Raw genomic sequence first — 19,305 nt, forward strand, 5'->3', positions numbered from 1 at the left:
CGCCCGCCTCGCCGCGGCCGGGCTGCCGTCTGTGCGCTTGCAGCTGCCGCTGCCGGGCCTCCCCGGACATGTGCGCTGGGCAGTGTTAAAGACCAGCCGCCAGGAAAGGGCGGAGCCAGAGGCCCCCGCCCGGCCTCGCCCCGCCCCTTCTGTCTCCAACCCCGCCCTCTCCTCTTCTAAGTCGCGAACTCTGCCCCAACCCTTTTCCGAGGACCCCTGCTCCAGCCTACTCCCCCAAGGTCCCCCCAGCTCCAGTAGATGCGGAGGGGCAGCCTCAGAAAGCCTCAGAGGTGTCTGCTGGGAATGGGGCGCCTGGGAAGTTGATACATTATTTTTCCCAGCCTAAAGCCGCTGCATTTAGCTGAGAGGAGAGATGACTGAGCTTGGAAACCGTGGTAGCCCAAGTCATCCTAGCCAGCCCCCGGCCTCAGATCTCACTACGCATGGTGCGCGTACCTGAGGAAGTGTGCATGTCACTTGGGATAAATTAGGGGAAATACTCCCTAAACTCTAGAAAGAAATGAGGAGGGATTCCCAAGAAACCAAACGCAGGAGCTGGAAAAGGAAAAAGAGAAGAGACAGAAAGGGATGATGTCTCCCCCAAACAGCCGGAGAATGGAGACTCGGGAACGGAGACGCCGATTTCCAGGAGCGACCACAGGGTGGCGCTGGCAGCCCGCGCGCAAGGGGTGAGCTCCGCCGGAGTTGGGTGGGTGGGAGCGCAGTCTGCAGCCCCCCACTGGGCTGCGCCCGGCGACCCAGCGTCAGCCACTGACCCGGGCCAGCCAGCATTGGCCCTCAGGCAGGGTAGGGCCAAGCTGGGCTGGGCAGGCATCGATCGCCGCTCTGACAAGAGCATCGATTTCTGCGCGGAGAAATTAATAGATCTTCTCTTAGCTCCTCGGACTCGGGAGCCGCCCGCGGGCGGAGCTGGGGACACGTCGGTCCAGGGAGGCCGTGCACCCGGAAAGCCCCTGGTCCCCAGCACCAGCCAGAGGAAGGGTCCCAGCCCCTTCACCCCGCGGGCCTCATGCCTGGGAAAGGGGAAGGAAGAGGGGTCCTGGTGGAGGGACTCTAAAGGAACCCACGAAGGAGGCCCTCCGAGGGGAGAATTTTCCCCACCAGGGCCCCAGAACACATCTTCCCCTCAATTCCCCAAGAAAGAGACAGAGACCGACCCACCGAGCAGCCCGAATTCAGGAAGGTGGCGAGAGAGAGGCGGAGCCCACGGGGTGACTGCCCTTTCCACGACGATTTTGGTTGGAACCAAGGGACTTAACTGGGACAGAGCCTCGCGCCAAAAGCCTCCTAAGGAGGCTGCGAGGGCCTCGGAGAAGCGAAGGGCTTGGCTATTCCGGAGACGGGTCGTATAACCGCCAGCTTTCGAGCTTAGTTACCCCGCAGGTGTCAAGGTAGCGGGTAGCAGAACTCAGAACCACCCCGGGGGTGGGGGCTGCTTTCTGCCGCTCCGGCTAGCCATGCACCCCACCTGGGAGAAGTCCTCAGGGGCGGGGGGTGGAGGGGCCCACCGCAGCTGCAGCGGGGTTGGGGGGAGCCCTGTTCTAGGCCTACCATCCCCCGGTATTTGGGCCTTATTTCCCCAACAGACCTGTCCACCCTTGAGTTGTCAGGCTAAATATTTTGGTTGGCGGGAGAGGCGGAGAGAGCCGAGAGGTCCCAGTAAACCAATCCGTTGGGTCTGGGGCGGGGAAGCGGGAGCTGGGCGCGGCCCCTGCGTGCTGCCCTGGGAGATATCGCGGCAGCCCGGCCAGCTGGCGCTGGGGAGCCGAGCGCGCCTGGAGGGATCCGGGGAGACTCTCCCCAGAGAGTCCCGCGCGCCCCGGGACCCCCACCTGCTGTCCTCGGCCTGCTCCCGGGCTTCTGCCCCCGGGCTTCTGCCCCCGCCCTCGGGGTTGACCAGGCCTCTGGCGCTATCTTTTGCTCAGCACCCTGTGTGACTCTTTTCCCTGGAAGCTGGAGTCGCCCGGTTGCTGTCTGCGTCTCCGTCCTCCTCTCTCTGTCTCCGGGTGCACACTGAGTCTCTGGCTCCAGCAGCCTGTCACTGTCTGTGTCTGTGTCGCTCTCATTACTTCTTTTCTGTCTCCTGCCATCTCTGTGCAGGATTCTTTGTGGTTCTGCCCCTTCCCTTCCCTTTCCCTCTGAAGCCTTTCTCTGTGTGTCCCTTAGGACCCGTCAGACCCTTCTACTCCCTGGAGCCATCTGGAGAGGAGCCAGGACTGGGCACAAGACAGGACCAGGACAATGGCAGTGCCCAGTCTGTGGCCATGGATAGCCTGCCTGCTTGCAATCCTCCTCTCCTTGGGATTTGGCCTGGACACGAGAGAGGGTGAGTCCCCAGCCCTGTCTCCTGGAGCCCCATCTCCCTCCCAGCAGACTGGGAGGCCAAACACTGAATTTCCACCCAGAACGTGTCTATTTCCCTACTGGGAAATGAAGACTGGGGGTAGCTCTAAGGACTTCCCACCAGGGAAAGCAGTCAGTTTCCCACATTAAGGGTGTTTTCCTCTCCATTCCCTGGGAAATGAGAAGGACCTTGAAACATAAGGATGGATAGATGCCCTCCATTTCTGCTTATGAAACAGCGATCGTAATCCTAGTAAAGCCTGAATGAGAACCAATGTGGGGGGAGGGGTAGTCTTAGAGGTCATTTCTAGAATCGCTGAATGGGAAAGGGGGCCACGATGGGAAGGAGCTGAGAACTAGGCACCATTAAGTAACTGAACCCACTGTGCAGATGGGAAATTGAAGCTCAGCGAACTGAAAGGTCAAGCTAGACTGATGTCCTGAACTTCTGCCTCTGGGTCCTGTCCTGTGTCCCCCCACTTTGAGGGCCCATCCATTGGGCTAGGGGGCTGCTTCAAATTAGTCCCCAGGCTAAACACTGTGTAGTTTGGGGGGATGGGACCACGTAGACAAAGTGGCTCTCCTGGGGGACTTGGCGGGGAGAGGAAAAAAATGCTGAGAGTGGAAGATTCAGAGGCGGAAGGGGTAAGAGATGTCCTTCTCCCCAAACCCACCATTCCCTTGCAGACTCCCTTGCAGACTGAGGGAGCTCAGGAATCCAGTGCTCTGTGCCTCAGGGGTCACGTGATGCCCTCAGACTGGGGGCTTCCAGGGCAGAGCGGAGTCTCCCCTTCCTATACAGTCAGAGGGGTGACGTGAATGGGTTGGGGTACAGAGTCCCCAGAGGCACTGCCTGGAAAGGCGTAGCCCCACCGCCTGCACCCCTCCCCTCCTCCACTGCTGCACCAGGACAGGGCATAGCAGATGCCAGCCAGGAGCACAGTTGTCAGGACAGGAGCACGCCCCTGGGGTGTGGCGGAGGGAGGTGTTTGGTCAGGGGACCCAGATGTCTGGTTCCCAGTGCAGCTCTGCACAGGGCCAGGTCTGGAGGGGAGGCAGGCAGGGGTTAACCTGTGAAGGTCGGTAGATTTGTTTTTCCAAATGACTCCCATCAGGGGAGCCCTAGAGAGGCCAGGGCATGATGGGAAGTGGCATGTGGGCTCCTGAAAGAACCCCCCATCTGCCTGCAGAGCCTGATTGGCCTTTGCCTAGAGGGACTAGAAGTGTTTTCTCATCCCTCTCTTTGTGTGTGTGCCTGTGTACGTGCAAGTGCTCAGACACACACAGTTGCTGGGTAGAGCTAAGCACAGGGACCATTAATGACAACAGGGAGAAGGTATGAAGTGAGCCCCAGGGAGCCAGCCTAGCCTGCCCACCCCCTTTAAAACATCAGGGGATGGGCCTGGGTATCTAAGATGCCTGCCATGTTGCCTGAGGGCTGGGTAGGAGGGGAGGGAGTGGACGCTGGAGACGTTAGCAGGACTTGACTAGCAAACCAAAAGATTCAGACCTGAATCTTCTGAGTGAGGACCATGGAAAGTACCTTGGGAGAAGGGAGTGTAGGAACCAGGTATCCAACCTATTAGGGAATCACTCTAGGTGACTTGGGGGAAAGGAAAAATGGGGCCACGGTCCTGGGACCTGAAAAATCCAAACACACCCAGTTCCCTGAGGGAGGAATAGACTTGGGATCCAGATGCCATCAATTCAACTCACAACCCCTGAGTGCCCAGTGCTTACTGCCCTGAACTGGGTACCGTGGTGACTGACAAGGGCCCCAACCACCAGAGAGTCCCTTCTTGGAAGTGGTGACAGAGAGATAGAAAGCAATGTTGCAGCAATACCCCAGGTGTTCTGGTGTGAGTGCTGGACTAAGTGCAGCAGAGCCTGAAGGGGAAGTGATTAAATCAGGGTCAGAGCGTTGGGGAAGGGGGCTTGACCTGAGGCTGTCTGGACAAGAACTGAGGGGTTAACAGGCCAAGGAACTTTTCTAAGGTACTAGTGGGGCCCAGTTTATCAACGTCCTGGAATGTCAGGCTGAAGAATTTAAACTTGAACTTTTGGCAATGGGGAGCCATGGAATGTTCATCGAGAGTAAACAGATGCTGGGACCAAGGTTCTAGCTTCCTTAAGCCTGGGAGAGAAGGGGAGTGTATGAAGCTCAGACTATCACTTCTCAGTCACAGAATTCATTCATTCATTCCTTCATCAAATATTTACTGAGCACCAATTTTGTGCCAAGCACTATATCAGACACCAAGGACACAGCAATGAATTACATGGTGATCTCTGCCCTTCTAGAGCTTACAACAAACAAAATAAAGAAGTAAATTGAAAAAACACTAAGTACGAAAGGGAGTAGGAGATAATAGGGTGATCAGAGAAGTCCTCACTGAGAAAGCGACATCTGAGCAGAGACTTCAAAGAGGTGAAGAGCCATCGAGAAGGAAGAGTGTTCTAGCCAGAGGGAGCAAAAGGTGCAAAGACCCTAAGGTAGCGGCTTGGCAGGCTTGTTTGAGAAGCCGCAAGACAGCAGGTGTCTCTGAAGAAGAGAGGAAAAGGGGATAAAGTGGGAGAAATGCAGAGGCCATGTAGGCTGTGGTGAGGACTTCAGCTTTTCATCAGTGATGGAGGCCGCTGGGGTATTGTGAGCAGTAGAGGAGTGTGATCCAACTTGTGTGATGTGTGGGGTGGAGGATAGAAGAGAGAGGGGAGAGGGCGGAAGTGAGGAGACCATTTAGGAAGCTATTACTGTACAGTCAGGAGAAGATGATGGTGAAAGCAGTGAAGGTGGTTCTGGGTATATTTTAAAGGTGGAGCTCATAGGGTACGGGGGTTAGAGAAGGAAAGGAATCATGGAGGCTTTCGCTTTGGAATCTTGACTGCAAGAAGAAAGTTGCAGTCAACTGAGAAGGGGACGTGAGTTTGGGAGGGAAGGTCAGGGGCTCACTTTTGCCCAGGTGGGCTCCTCTGGTAGGGATCTCTAAGCTGCGGGTGAAGTCTCTGAGGCCCAGAGAGGAGGTTCCCCCCACATCCACAGCAGAGCCTGCCTCTGCCTTAATGTCCCCTCCCAGTATGGTTCCCTCCTCCCCAGATGCCAGGGCAGGATGGGGTGCTTGGCCCAAGCTGTACTGATGGCTACCTGCCACTTGTACCCACAGTGTGCCCCAGCCTGGACATCCGCTCAGAGGTGGCAGAGCTGCGGCGGCTGGAGAACTGCAGCGTAGTGGAGGGCCACCTGCAGATCCTGCTCATGTTCACAGCCACCGGCGAGGACTTCCGCGGCCTCAGCTTCCCACGCCTCACCCAGGTCACCGACTACCTGCTGCTCTTCCGGGTCTATGGCCTGGAGAGCCTGCGTGACCTCTTCCCCAACCTGGCGGTCATCCGCGGGGCCCGCCTCTTCCTGGGCTATGCGCTGGTCATCTTCGAGATGCCACACATGCGGGATGTGGGGCTGCCGGCGCTGGGGGCCGTGCTGCGTGGGGCTGTGCGTGTGGAGAAGAACCAGGAGCTCTGCCATCTCTCCACCATTGACTGGGGCCTGCTGCAGCCTTCACCTGGTGCCAACCACATTGTGGGCAACAAGCTGGGCGAGGAGTGTGCCGATGTGTGCCCTGGCCTGCTTGGCGCCACCGGTGAGCCCTGTGCCAGGACCACCTTCAGCGGTCACACCGACTACAGGTGCTGGACCTCCAGTCACTGCCAGAAAGGTGGGCACTGGCACAGAATAGGGCCAGGGAGCACAGGGAGGGCAGAGGCAGATGGCACTGGGCAACCATAAGATGGTATGTGTCTGTACTTTGCTGACACTATTTATTTTAACTCTCATTCATCCTATGTCTTTATTTCCGTTTTGCAGATGAGGAAACTGAGGCTCAGAAAAGTTAAATAACTGACGTAGCATCAGGTAGTCAAGGGGTAGGCACAAGACAGTATCAGGTAGTCATGGAGACAGTAAAAGAAAGTAAAAGTTGAATATGGGGGAGAAGAGTAGCTTGAATGGATACAAGGTAGCTGCATAAGAGGCAGTATGAGGCAGAGGTCGAGAACAAAGCCGACTGTCCTGGGTTTGAATCTCAGCTTCACTGCTTACTGGCTATGTTCATTTCACCTCTCTGTGCCTCGATTTCCTCATTTGTAAAATGATCGTAGCACTGTGACGAGGAATGAACTGTTCTATAAAACATTACAACAGTGCCTGGACCATGGTAACTGGTTCTGTTTCTGGTGCAAACCGCCACAGTACAGGCTGGCAGTACTGAAATGGGGAGGTTGGGAGCTGGGCGGAAGAAGAAAGCAGGAGGTGACAGATGAAGAACAGGACAGGTGAGGACAAATATGTGATGTGGGATCAAAGGAAAGGTGCCTGGAGGGGAAGCAGAAGGGAACAGTGGAGAAAAGGAGGGGTGGAATAAGGTGGGGATGGTTGGAGGAGGAGGTGAAGGTTGTAGAGGAGGGAAAGGGAACCTTGAGAAGTTGGGAGCAGATCTGGGGCCCCCAAGCTGGAGTTCCTTCCATGCAGCCCCTGGAGGTCAGCTCTCTTCACCCCAGCGCCTCAGCATCAGGGCAGAAGAGTAACCGGATCCCTGCTGTATCCACTGTGCCCCCACCCCCGAAGTCTCCCTGTTGGCTGTAAACACAGCTGCTTCATGTCCTCTCTCGTGTATAGTGTCAACACGCCCTGGCTGACCCCTGCCACATGCATCACTCCCACGGACACATCCAGCTGCCACTGTGCAAAGGAGCCAGGCTCCTGGCACCCAGCCCCAACCCCTCCACATCTGCTTGGGGCTCCCTTCCACCCGGGGCAGAGACTGAAGAGGGAGGAGGGATGGGCAGAGGCCTGGGTCGAATGACCAGGGATGGCCCCTTCTCCCACACACTCCCAGGGCCACCTTGCCCTAGTCCTCACTCCTCAGGAGAAGCAGGCTGGTTCACCTTGGCCCCATGCCCAGCGATGATCTGGGCACCAGGCCTAGACAGGACAGCAGGCGGAGGAAGCAGGAGCCCTGATGGACAAGGTCACTGCTTGGTCCTGAGTTCCAGTACCCCTGACTAGGCACTGTGGGAGGTGGGGAGTCACAGAGAGGGGCCACGGTCCGTATCCTCAAGAGCCCCCATCTGAGGAAGAGTTGGCGACCAGTGTCATCTGAATTGGACAGATCTGGGTGCAGACCAAGACTGTTAGCCCTTGGGGAGCGGGTAGGAAGGACCAAGGAGGTGCAGGTAAGGTCTAACGCAGCACTCTGCCCGCAGTGTGCCCCTGTCCTCATGGGCTGGCCTGCACAGTCAGGGGTGAGTGCTGCCACACCGAGTGCCTGGGAGGCTGCAGCCGGCCAGAAGACCCCCGAGCCTGTGTCGCCTGCCGCCACCTCTACTTCCAGGGAGCCTGCCACCGGGCCTGCCCGCCAGGCACCTACCAGCATGAGTCCTGGCGCTGTGTCACAGCAGAGCGCTGTGCCAGCCTGCGCTCTGTGCCTGGCCGGGCCTCCACCTTCGGCATCCACCAGGGCAGTTGTCTGGCCCAGTGCCCTCCAGGCTTCACCCGTAATGATAGCAGGTGAGTGTCGGGCGGGTGGGGGGCACCCTTGGAGCAGTGAGGAGGCCCACACTGGTCCAGGACTCATGCCACATCCTCTGCTTGCCCCTACTAGCATATTCTGCCACAAATGCGAGGGGCTGTGCCCTAAAGAGTGCAAAGTGGGCACCAAGACCATCGACTCTGTCCAGGCAGCACAGGATCTGGTGGGCTGCACCCACGTGGAAGGGAGCCTCATCCTCAACCTCCGCCAAGGCTGTTAGTTCCTTCCAGAGCCACACCCTTCCTCCTGGCCACACCCTTTACAATGACCCAGCTAAAGCACCACTTTCCATCATCCTGGGTCCCTGCCCTGAGGGCCCCCTTCCCTGGGCCCCCAGCCAGCTCCCCGACAATAGACCCATCACTTCCCTTGCCCTGGCTCCAGTCCTGTCTTCCCCATCCCCAGATAACCTGGAGCTGGAGCTGCAGCGAAGCCTGGGACTGGTAGAGACCATCACTGGCTTCCTCAAAATCAAGCACTCCTTTGCCCTCGTGTCCCTAGGCTTTTTCAAGAACCTCAAACTTATCCGGGGGGACACCATGGTGGATGGGTAAGGGATCAGAAATAGTTTGCTCTATCATATCTCCTCTCCAGCATTCCCCAAACTGTAGTCAAGTGTGTGGGAACCAGCTCTGCCACTTACTAACTATGTGACTCTGGGTACTTCTGGTACCTTCTGGTAACTTCTCTGGTCCTCAACTTTCTCATCCATAAAACGGGGTTAACATAACACTACTTATTTATTAGGGCTGTTGAGAATATTACTGAAGCTGTTATGTATAAAGCACTTAAAACAGAGCCTGAAACAAAATATATACAATTACATAAAATTGTATTTACATATCACCCTATATGGATTGCCTATAATTGTTGTCATCTGATCCTGTTAGCTGCAGAGCAAACTGCCTGGGTTTGAAACCCATTCCTACCTCTACCAGTCGAAGCTTACCCTTAACGTAGCCAGGATTTTTCAAAATAATGTTTTAAATTATCAGCCAGCCAAGTGGTTTCTCGTGTACCCTCCAGGGTGTCCCCACTCCAGCTGGAAAGGCATAGCCCCAGGCTGAGTCTCACTCCGCCCTGTGTCCCCAAAGCCAGGACAGAGCCTGGCAGAGAGCAGTGCTCAGTTAATGTGAGATGCAGGAAGGAAGAAGATGGAAAAACTGTTGGCCCCATTTCACTGATGAGGAAAACACAGAACGTGGGTGCCTTGCTGGACGCCACACTCCTGGTCAGTGGCGCAGAGTGGGTGTGTACTAATGCCCCACGTGGACCGGTATGGGTGGGCTGCTGTGTGCCCCGCCTCCCCTCTGCCCCTAGTGCAGCCCCTTCAGGAAGAGCCCATAAGACATGCCCTTCCTCATCCCTTGCCCTCACCTGCCGTGCAGAGCAAGGTCCCCTGGCCTTCCCCAGGAACTACACCTTGTACGTGCTGGATAACCAGAACCTACAGCAGCTGGGTTCCTGGGTGGCTGCAGGGCTCACCATTCCTGTGGGCAAGATATACTTCGCCTTCAACCCACGCCTCTGCTTGGAGCACATCTACCGCTTGGAGGAGGTGACTGGCACTAAGGGACGGCAAAACAAGGCTGAGATCAACCCCCGCACCAACGGAGACCGCGCTGCCTGTAAGGCCCGACACCCCAAGCCCCGGCACCTTGGCAGTGAGAGAGGGGACCCCAAGGAACACCCAAACACACACACACACTAGAACACACCAGACACGCTCCAGGGTGGAGGGGCGGCTTGAAGGGAACGATGGGATAAGTTCTCTTCAGAGGCCACGTTAAGGGTAGGATGCTGCGGGGTCAGGGTGGGCGCTTGGGAGTAGGCGGCTCAAGCAGGTGCTCTCAACATGGTCAAAAGCAGGTGTTCGCCTTTTACCCCACCCAGGCCAGACTCGCACTCTGCGCTTTGTGTCCAACGTGACAGAGGCCAATCGCATCTTGCTGCGATGGGAGCGCTACGAACCGCTTGAGGCTCGCGACCTACTCAGCTTCATCGTGTACTACAAGGAGTCGTGAGTGGCGGGGGCGGGGCCAGATAGGGTAGGGTCGGAGAGGGGCGGGGTCAGTGGGTTGGGCGGGGCGGGGCGGGGCGGGGCGGGGCGGGGCCAGAGCTGGGTTGGGGGTCAGAGCCTGACCGGGCCAATTTGTTGACCACACGTAGGTGAGGGCAGAGCCTTGCGGGGCTGTGGAAAGCCAGAAAGCCAAGAACCCCGAGTCTCACTCCCTTGTAGGGCTCACGTCTGGCTCTCCTCTCACCTTCTTCATCCCTCCGTGCCTCAGTTTTATCTCACCCAGTGATGAAGAGGACAGTCAGGATTTCTGAAAGCCCAGGAGAGGCGCCCTGCTGGGAAGACTTGGATAATTAAAGCTCAATTCACTATGCTAATGTTTTGTACTGACCACATGCTCCTGCCCCAGCAGCGGTTTGGGAAGTACCCACTAATTTGGCCAGTTTTATCCACATCTTTGCCAGCATTTCATTAAAGCCTGAGGAAGGGCGGTAGCAGGGACAACCAAGAACCAACTGCTCTTTTCTTTGGAGAGAATGTACCGACCATAGCAGGATGGATAGTGGTTAGACCACAGGAAGGACTTCTCCAAAAGCATGGCTAGAATCAAAAATAGAAATCTTTAGAAGAGAGAGATGGAGTGAAGAGTACTGTTGCCCTTTATGGTAGATGGAAGATGGGAGCTACCTGGATTGGAATAATTTCCTGTGAATTAAAATGGAGGGATCTAAAAAAAAAAAAATGGAGGGATCTTAGTTGCTCACTAGCACAGGGCCTAAGGGAACCCAGGTGGCACAGTGGTAAAGAATCCACCTGCCAAGCAGGAGACACAGGTTTGATCCCTGGGTCGGGAAGATCCCCCAGAGTAGGAAACAGCAACCCACTCCAGTATTCTTGCCTGGGAAAGTCCATGGACAGAGGAGCCTAGTGGGCTACAGTCCACAGTCCATGAGGCCACAGAGAGTCAGAACATAGCTGAGCAACTTCGTACACACACACGCACACAGGGCCTGGCCTGGGAGTGGGGGAGAGATCTACTCACAGGACCAAGGCTCTCCTAGGCCTCAGTAGAAGATGAAGGACTTTAGCATGACGAACTGGACAGTTTGTTAAAAACAGATTCCTGAGCCCCACACCCATAGATTCTGATTCCATTAGTCCTGGGCAGGGCCTGTAAATCTGCATTTCTAACAAGCTCCCAGGTAATGCTGAATCTTCTGGTCCACATGTTGAGGAGTGCTATCATGGAACACAATGTAAACCCACCCCCCAACCTCTGGCTTGTGCAGCTCACATTCTGCATGACTATACATGGCTGTCTTTGGACTCAAAGGGCAGACAGTCTTAGAGGTTTTTCAGGAAACTCCCCTGGCATCTGCCTTGCAGTGTGGCTATGGCTATGCTCCCTTAGAGATATGTACTGTGGGGTGTGTGCATGCGTGTGTGTGTGTGTGTGTGTGTGTGTGTGTTAGTTGCTCAGTCACATCTGACTCTTTGCAACCCCATGGACTATAGCCTGCCAGCTTTCTCTGTCCATGGAAATCTCCAGGCAAGAATACTAGAGAGGGTAGCCATTCCTTTCTCCAGGGGATCTTCCCAACCCAGGGATGGAACCCAGGTCTCCCACACTGCAGGAGGATTCTTACTGTCTGAGGCACCAGGGAAGCCCTCTATACTGCAGATCATGGCTCAGTTTCAGCTCTGAGCAGATCCACTCAGTGAGTGAGTCATGCCAACAGGGCACCTGCCCCAAAGGGCAGACCCACATCTGCTTCTGAATGCCCTTGCACACACCGGGAGGAGAATGCCAGTGACAGTCTTGGAGTGCTTCAGAGAAGAGGGGGCAGGGCTAAATGAGCTGCCCCTCAACTCCAGGGATGGGTTGTTCAGCCCATTCCAGAATGCCACAGAGTACGTAGGTCCAGATGCCTGTGGGGCCCAGAGCTGGAACCTACTGGATGTGGAGCTGCCCCTCAGCCGCACCCAGGAGCCGGGGGTGACCCTAGCCCCGCTCAAGCCCTGGACACAGTATGCTGTGTTTGTCCGGGCCATCACACTGACCACAGCGGAGGACAGCCCCCACCAAGGAGCCCAAAGCCCCATCGTCTACCTCCGAACCTTACCTGCAGGTAGGCTGAAGCCTTTGAAGGGCGTGGGAGCTAGGTGCCTGGACCCTAGTGAGAATGGAAGACCATGGGCACCAGAAATAGAGAAGCTGGGTCACTGAACACCTGGCCTACAGAGGCTGGGAGGCCGGACCTCAGAGAGAAGGGCCCGTTACCAGACAGTATTTAAAAGGGGGACCTGCAGCCCCTCCGTTGTACCCTCCTCCCACCCTCAGCGCCCACAGTGCCCCAGGACGTCATCTCCACGTCTAATTCCTCCTCCCACCTGCTGGTGCGCTGGAAGCCACCGATCCAGCGCAACGGAAACATCACCTACTACCTGGTGCTGTGGCAACGTCTGGCAGAGGACAGCGACCTCTACCTCAATGACTACTGCCACCGCGGTGCGCAGGGAGGAGGCGCCGGCCGGAGGGGTTGGGGTATCGGGCTGCGGGCGCGGCCAGTCTAACTACTTCCTTGCCCGCCGCCCCTCCAGGCTTGCGGCTGCCCACCAGCAACAACGACCCCCGCTTCGACGGAGAAGACGGGGAACTCGAGGCCGACAGGGAGCCTGGCTGCTGCCCTTGCCAGCACCCACCTCCTGGGCAGGTCCTACCACCGCTGGAGGCACAGGAGGCGTCGTTCCAGAAGAAGTTTGAAAACTTTCTACACAACGCCATCACCATTCCCAAGTGCGTCTCGGCGCGAGAAAGCCAGGCGGGAGTCCAGGGTGCTGATGGGCGGGGTTTGTGAGGGGAGGGGGGGGGTGGTTTGGGGGTTGTGGGCGGGGCCTGAGGTTGTGGGTGGGTTAGGAGGCGGTGCGCCCCTGCAAAGAGCACTGAGGTGCGTTCCAGGCGAGCCTGACAGGGCCCTCTCTGGTCTTCCCAGATCTCCTTGGAAGGTGACATCCATCAATAAGAGCCCTCAAAGGTGAGCGGGGACGGAGCAGGGGCCGAGAAGCGCGGTTCCCGAGGCGGGGCCTTGGCTCTGACTTGCACCCTCTCTAGGGACTCAGGGAGGAGCCGACGGGCAGCCGAGGCCCTCCGGCTTGGGGGAAACAGCTCGGATTTCAAGATCCAAGAGGACAAAGTGCCTCGGGAGCGAGCGGTGCTAAGTGGCCTGCGCCACTTCACAGAGTACCGGATCGACATCCATGCCTGCAACCACGCGGCGCACACCGTGGGCTGCAGCGCGGCCACCTTCGTCTTTGCGCGCACCATGCCCCACAGTAGGTGACCCTCCCCCAGCTCTACCCTGCCCACACACCGACCCCAAGGACCCTATCTAATTAGTGCTCTAACTAGCCAGGTTGACAACCTCCCACCTCCCTGCCCCCTCCAAACTCAGGGCCTCTCCTTGCTCACTCCCGCCAGTCCCCATAATCCCAGAGTTTCCTTGAACCTCCCAGTTTAGCCCCCTTGTGTTTGAACATGAAGGTGACAAGAAATAATTGTAGTCGGGTTGCGTGATGGCCTCTCCTGCAGGAGAGGCTGATGGTATCCCAGGAAAAGTGGCTTGGGAGGCAGCCAGCAAGAGCAGTGTTCTCCTGCGCTGGCTTGAGCCACCGGACCCCAATGGACTCATTCTCAAGTACGAAATCAAGTACCGCCGCCTGGGAGAGGTAGGCGCCCCAGGAGACACCCTAACCTAGCCCCAGTCTGTCCCTCCACCCTCTTCCCAGCCAGCTATTCTGTGCTGCCCTCAGGAGGCCACAGTGCTGTGTGTGTCCCGCCTGCGATATGCCAAATTTGGGGGTGTCCACCTGGCCCTGCTGCCTCCTGGAAACTACTCTGCCAGAGTTCGGGCAACCTCACTGGCTGGCAACGGCTCCTGGACAGACAGTGTCGCTTTCTACATCCCTGGCCCGGGTAGGCAGGCCTCTGTCTCAGACCTGTATTCCCAAACAGCCCCACCTGGGCCCCCACCCACATCTCCCACTGTGGAAACCGCAGGCCCCTCCACCTTCCACCCCATCCGCCCCGCATCCTCATCTCCCACTGTGTCCTTGACCCCCTGACTTCACCATCTTTTTACAATTATTATTGTTTTTTTCTTTTTCCTGACTTCTCCATATTTGACCCTCTGCTGTCTTCTGGCCACCAGAGGAGGAAGACTCCGGGGGGCTGCACGTCCTTCTCACCGTCACCCCTGTGGGGCTCATGCTGGTCATCATTCTTGCTGCCCTTGGTTTCTTCTACAGCAAAAAGAGGTGATGATGAGTCCCACTGATTCCCAACCCCCTTCTTCTCTGAGCCCTCATCATAACATCAGTGCAATCAGATGGTAGTAGATGAGACAGCAAAAAGGACTTCCTTAGAAACAGTAACTCTTCCCCTGGGGGCATTGACACACCTGGAGAAAAGAGACATGCTTTTTAACTAGGGTGACCAACTTGTCCATGTTTGCCCGGGACTTTCCTGATTTTAGTAGTAACAGTCCTATATTCTGGGAAACCCCTCAGTCGGGGCATCCTGGGACTGTTGGTCACCACACTCTCAGCCTGAGAGCTAATGAAACTGGTCCGATCATAGCAGAGAAAGAAGCAGGAAATCTCAGGATGTGTCCTGGGCTTCTTGATGTCAGATCCCCCTGGAGCCGAATATGACGGGGAACTGAGGACAGGACTTTGATTAGCTGGTTCTGAGGACTAGCTGAGGAGACCAGAGCCTCGCTACTCTTGTCCTCCCTATTCCCAGCCTGTCAGACCCCAGATCCCAGGACTAGGACCAAGACTAGCTTGGGAAGTCCTTGGGGTTCCCCAGGGGTCACCCTGACCAGAGCTAAGACAGGATCAGTAACTTCCTCCCTCCTTGGAATACCCCTCTTCCTTGCCCTCTGACATGGCTCCTTCCTTCCCGAGGACCCTTCCAGGCTGACTCCCCTCACCTCTCATTGCAGAAATAGCACCCTGTATGCCTCTGTGAACCCAGAATACTTCAGCGCCTCTCACAGTAGGTCTGGGGGTGGCTGGACAGGTGGTATGGGGAAGGGAGACCAGAGGGGAGAAGAGACAGACTTCCAGGCCATCTCGGAGAAGGCAGCCTTGGAACCCAAGCCCTTGAGAAGGAAAGAGGGTGGGTGGAGGTGTGGCAGAGAGCAGTGTGCTTGCTTGTGACCCCACTTCCTCTCAGTGTACATCCCCGATGAGTGGGAGGTGCCTCGGGAGCAGATCTCCATAATCCGAGAACTGGGCCAGGGCTCTTTCGGGATGGTATACGAGGGGCTGGCACAAGGACTGGAGGTTGGAGAGGAGCCCACGCCGGTGGCCCTGAAGACTGTGAATGAGCTGGCCAGCCCACGAGAACGCATTGAGTTCCTCAAAGAAGCCTCTGTCATGAAGGCGTTCAAGTGCCACCATGTGGTAAGGAAGGGTCAGGTCCAAAGTCAGGGTCAAAATTAGGATGAAGGTCTTGTGGTTAGAGGGGAAAGATCAGAGATGAGGTCAGGGCAACATCAAGTCCAGAACTGGGACTGTGGATCCTCACTGGAGTAAAAGTCATGGTAGGGCTATAATAGGATGATGGCTAGGGCTGAGATCAGTCATGGTTGAAGGTCAATACTGAGTGTTCAGAGCATTATTAGGAGGGTGACTGGAGTCAAGGTCAGAATTGAGCCAGTCATGAAGACTGAGATGACAGATACAATTAAGGTCATGGATTAGGGAGACTTCCCTAGTGGTCCAGTGGCTGAGATTCCACACTCTCAATTCCAGGGGCCCAGGTTCGATCCATAGTCAGGTAACTAGATCCCAGATGCCACAACTAAAGATCCTGTGTGCCGTCAACTTAAACAACAACAATAACAAAATCCCATGTGCCACAACTAAGACCCAGCGGCAACCAAATAAATATATTTTATTTTAAAAAGGTCATGGGTTGGGGTCAAGGTCATTGTTAGGTCAAGATGAGGGTCATGGTCATGGCTAGGGTTAGGAGGGCTGTTGTCTGAGTCAGGTTGTGGTCACAGCAGAACAAGGTTTTGGCCAGGTGGGTCAAAGGGAGCTGAGTAGACCTGCAACCAGGCTCTTTCTCCATGCCAGGTGCGTCTCCTGGGCGTGGTGTCTCAGGGCCAGCCAACCCTGGTCATCATGGAGTTAATGACCCGAGGGGATCTCAAGAGCCATCTTCGATCTCTGCGGCCCGAGGCAGAGGTGGGGACCAGGAAGCTTCTGGGTGGAGGGGCTGGGGAATTAGAAAGGACTTGGGCAGTTGAAGGCATAATCCTTGTGCAGGAGTCCAGCCTCAAGTTCCTGCTTCACCAGCCCATCTCTTGGTTCTAGAACAACCCTGGGCTCCCACGGCCAGCACTGGGAGATATGATCCAGATGGCTGGTGAGATTGCAGACGGCATGGCCTACCTTGCTGCCAACAAATTTGTGCATCGAGACCTAGCAGCCCGGAACTGCATGGTGTCCCAGGACTTCACTGTCAAGATTGGGGGTACAGAGGGGGCCAGGAAGGTGGGGCAGCCTGGGCAGAGAGACTCCCCCAGCAAGGCAGGAGAAGACTGAGGCCTGTCCCTCAGCTCTGTCCCTGACCGCCCCCTGACCTGGATCTCCGTCTCCCCGTCTGAGGACAGCAGGATTTGGATGGGGTGATCTCTGAGGTCCTTGGAGCCCGTACAGTCCCGGATTCTTGGAGACTGTGGAGGTGGAGGGGGTTGGGAGAGATACTCCTGGGGCAGGAGCTGCTGACTGGCTCTGCTGCCCCACAGCCCATCCACCCTCCCTTTCCAGACTTCGGGATGACTCGAGATGTGTATGAGACAGACTACTACCGCAAGGGCGGGAAGGGGCTGCTGCCTGTGCGCTGGATGGCCCCTGAGTCCCTCAAAGATGGAATCTTCACCACCCACTCTGATGTCTGGTGGGGCCTGGCTGGAGCAGGGGGCTCAGGGGTGTGGAGGCAGGGTCTGGCATGCACTCCCTAGGGTGTACTGAGCTGCACGAAGCATGCGGGGCTCAGGCCCTCCTCCCTGTCCTCCCAGGTCCTTCGGCGTGGTGCTCTGGGAGATCGTGACCCTGGCTGAACAACCCTACCAGGGCCTATCCAATGAGCAGGTGCTCAAGTTCGTCATGGACGGTGGAGTCCTGGAAGAGCTGGAAAGCTGTCCCATTCAGCTGTGAGTCACCCCAGCCTGGCCCTGCCTCAGCCCTGCCCTGCCAACATCTGCCCCACCCCTGGGAGTCTCTGAGGCTTCTACTTATGCTGATCCCCAGCTCTGAGCCCTCCAACTTGAAATCCCCCATTTACTCCCCTGTGACCCAAGCTTAGTTGGTAAAGAATCTGCCTGCAGTGCAGGAGACCTAGTTTCAATCCCTGGATTGGGAAGGTCCCCTGGAGAAGGGCATGGCACCCCACTCCAGTATTCTTGCCTGGAGAATCCCATGGACAGAGGAGCCTGGTGGGCTACAGTTCATAGGGTCACAAAGAGTCGGACACGACTGAGCAACTAAGCACAGCACAGACCTGAGCAGACATACTCCCCCCATGACCCCCTCCATAACCCCCTCCCTCACACTGATTGACCCTCTCAGTGCAGGAGGCAGGAGGCATGCACCCCTCTGACACTGCCCCCTGCCTCCACCAGGCAGGAGCTGATGCAGCGCTGCTGGCAGCAGAACCCGCGCCTGCGCCCCACCTTTACCCACATCCTGGACAGCATACAGGAGGAGCTGAGGCCCTCCTTCCGCCTCCTCTCCTTCTATCACAGCCCAGGATGCCGGGGGGCCCGGGCCTCCCTGCCGCCCACCGAGGCAGAGCCTGACTCCCCCCGAACCCCAAAAGAGGCCTCTTCAGACTTCAGCCCCCAGAATGGGGGTCCAGGACATTGAAGGGCACTCCGTTCCCTGGCTGATTGGCCTCCCACGGACAGAGAGGAAGGGACCTAAGCTTTGCAGCCATGAGAGGCTGAGACGTTCACACCCCAGCCCCATGCTGAGACAGCCGAAGGAGACACAGAGCAGAGCGGGACAGGTTGGGGAGTGACAGGGAGACCACAGCTGAGTCATGGCAGGAAAGATTTCCTCAGGAATCTGAGTTCTCCCTGAGAAAGTAAACGAAGCCACAGCAGCAGTGGAGATTAGACGGTGGACAAGACGCTCTGAGTGAGAGAGCCTACTCAGACTAGAAAGAGAGGCCGGTCTGCTCTGAAGGCAGGGTCTGGGGACCCCACTGGCGGTTTTGGAGCTCCTGTGGACATCCGGGGCCATCAACATGCTAGAAACCAGATAAGCCACCAGACTCGGGCCTGGAAGCCTCTCTGCGTTTGGGATGCTGGGGCTGAGCGTCCAGATGACTGCTCTTTGTACCGCTGTGTCTCACCTCCTCCCCTGCCCCATGCCATAGTGCGTGTGGGGAGAACGCAGGGACCTGGCTGAGTGGCTTCCCAGCCTGGCCTCGGGGCCTGCCCTCTCCCCTGCCTCTCCTTTGCCTCACCCAGGGACCCCAAGCTTGGTGCTCCCCCTTTCTCTTCTCCAGGGCCTTCCCTCGGTGCACTCACCCCTTCTCCCAGGCCCTTCCCCTCAATCCCCCTCCTGCCCTGGAATTATTAAGGCCTTAAGAGCCTTGCTTCCTCCCTGCCCTCATGCCTGCCCCCCACCCCCGCCTCTCATGGGAAGACTGGAGAAGGCACAATAAAGGCCGAGGTCTGTCTGTACCCTGGTCCCGGGCAGCCCATTATCTCTCCATCTATATGGTCTTAACATTGGATGAACTTCCTCCCTCCCTCCTTGGGGACTTGAGGTGGTGACCCTGAGGCAGTGATACAGGATAAATACACTGCTGTCAAACACCACCTCCATGAGGACCTGAGCAGCCAGGGTTGCCATGGCAGTGAAGCAGGACAATCCTGCTATTATCTGCGGCTCAGGCAGCCAGAAGTGGTTGAGCCCGGCAGGGGAACCTTTGTATCCGGCCTCCCAGCCTCACCAACCCGTTCCCCCACACCTCATCTTTAGGTCATCTCTCGCTGTTTCCACTGGATAGACATTTCCTGGGGTCTCCCAGGACAGACGTGAGGCGGGCAGAACGTGGGATGGGGGAGGTGGGGTCTTGATGACATTACCAGTCCCTGCTGGATGCCCCCCTGCCAGGGCAGGGAACACGTCAGAGCAGAGTCTTTGTGTCTGGCGCCCTACTGTTCTGCCATCTCATGAGCAGAGAAGCCCTGGAGGCATGTTAAAGGAACACTTAGGAGTTGGCTTCCAGGTTCTTATGGCAGTGCCATCAGGGCA

At 56.9% G+C, this 19,305-nt stretch overlaps 1 protein-coding gene across 1 annotated transcript; it reads left to right on the forward strand.

Moving 5' to 3' along the window:
• The first annotated feature begins 1,864 nt into the window (after positions 1–1,864).
• Positions 1,865–18,728, forward strand: INSRR (insulin receptor related receptor). The gene is made up of 22 exons (XM_040230227.1): positions 1,865–2,347; positions 5,526–6,077; positions 7,624–7,927; positions 8,022–8,164; positions 8,355–8,499; positions 9,363–9,577; positions 9,843–9,969; positions 11,857–12,095; positions 12,308–12,475; positions 12,568–12,763; positions 12,960–13,001; positions 13,079–13,299; positions 13,556–13,692; positions 13,777–13,939; positions 14,175–14,280; positions 14,970–15,022; positions 15,203–15,432; positions 16,111–16,221; positions 16,351–16,510; positions 16,807–16,936; positions 17,058–17,192; positions 17,661–18,728. Exons 1-22 carry the CDS (start codon positions 2,263–2,265, stop codon positions 17,902–17,904), a joined length of 3,906 nt encoding a protein of 1,301 aa, XP_040086161.1. The 5' UTR covers positions 1,865–2,262; the 3' UTR covers positions 17,905–18,728.
• Positions 18,729–19,305: the final 577 nt, after the last annotated feature.

This window comes from Oryx dammah, unplaced genomic scaffold (genome assembly GCF_014754425.2).
Source record: "Oryx dammah isolate SB20612 unplaced genomic scaffold, SCBI_Odam_1.1 HiC_scaffold_28, whole genome shotgun sequence".
NCBI classification, from domain to species: Eukaryota; Metazoa; Chordata; class Mammalia; order Artiodactyla; family Bovidae; genus Oryx; species Oryx dammah.

What these genes read in the sequence shown, in the direction of transcription:
- INSRR (XM_040230227.1), top strand. Translation starts at nt 2,263, where the DNA reads ATGGCAGTGCCCAGTCTGTGGCCATGGATAGCCTGCCTGCTTGCAATC. An exon ending in ATACTTCAGCGCCTCTCACA is followed by an intron (nt 15,023 to 15,202) that starts GTAGGTCTGGGG and finishes ACTTCCTCTCAG; the next exon opens with TGTACATCCCCGATGAGTGG. An exon ending in CTTCACTGTCAAGATTGGGG is followed by an intron (nt 16,511 to 16,806) that starts GTACAGAGGGGG and finishes CTCCCTTTCCAG; the next exon opens with ACTTCGGGATGACTCGAGAT.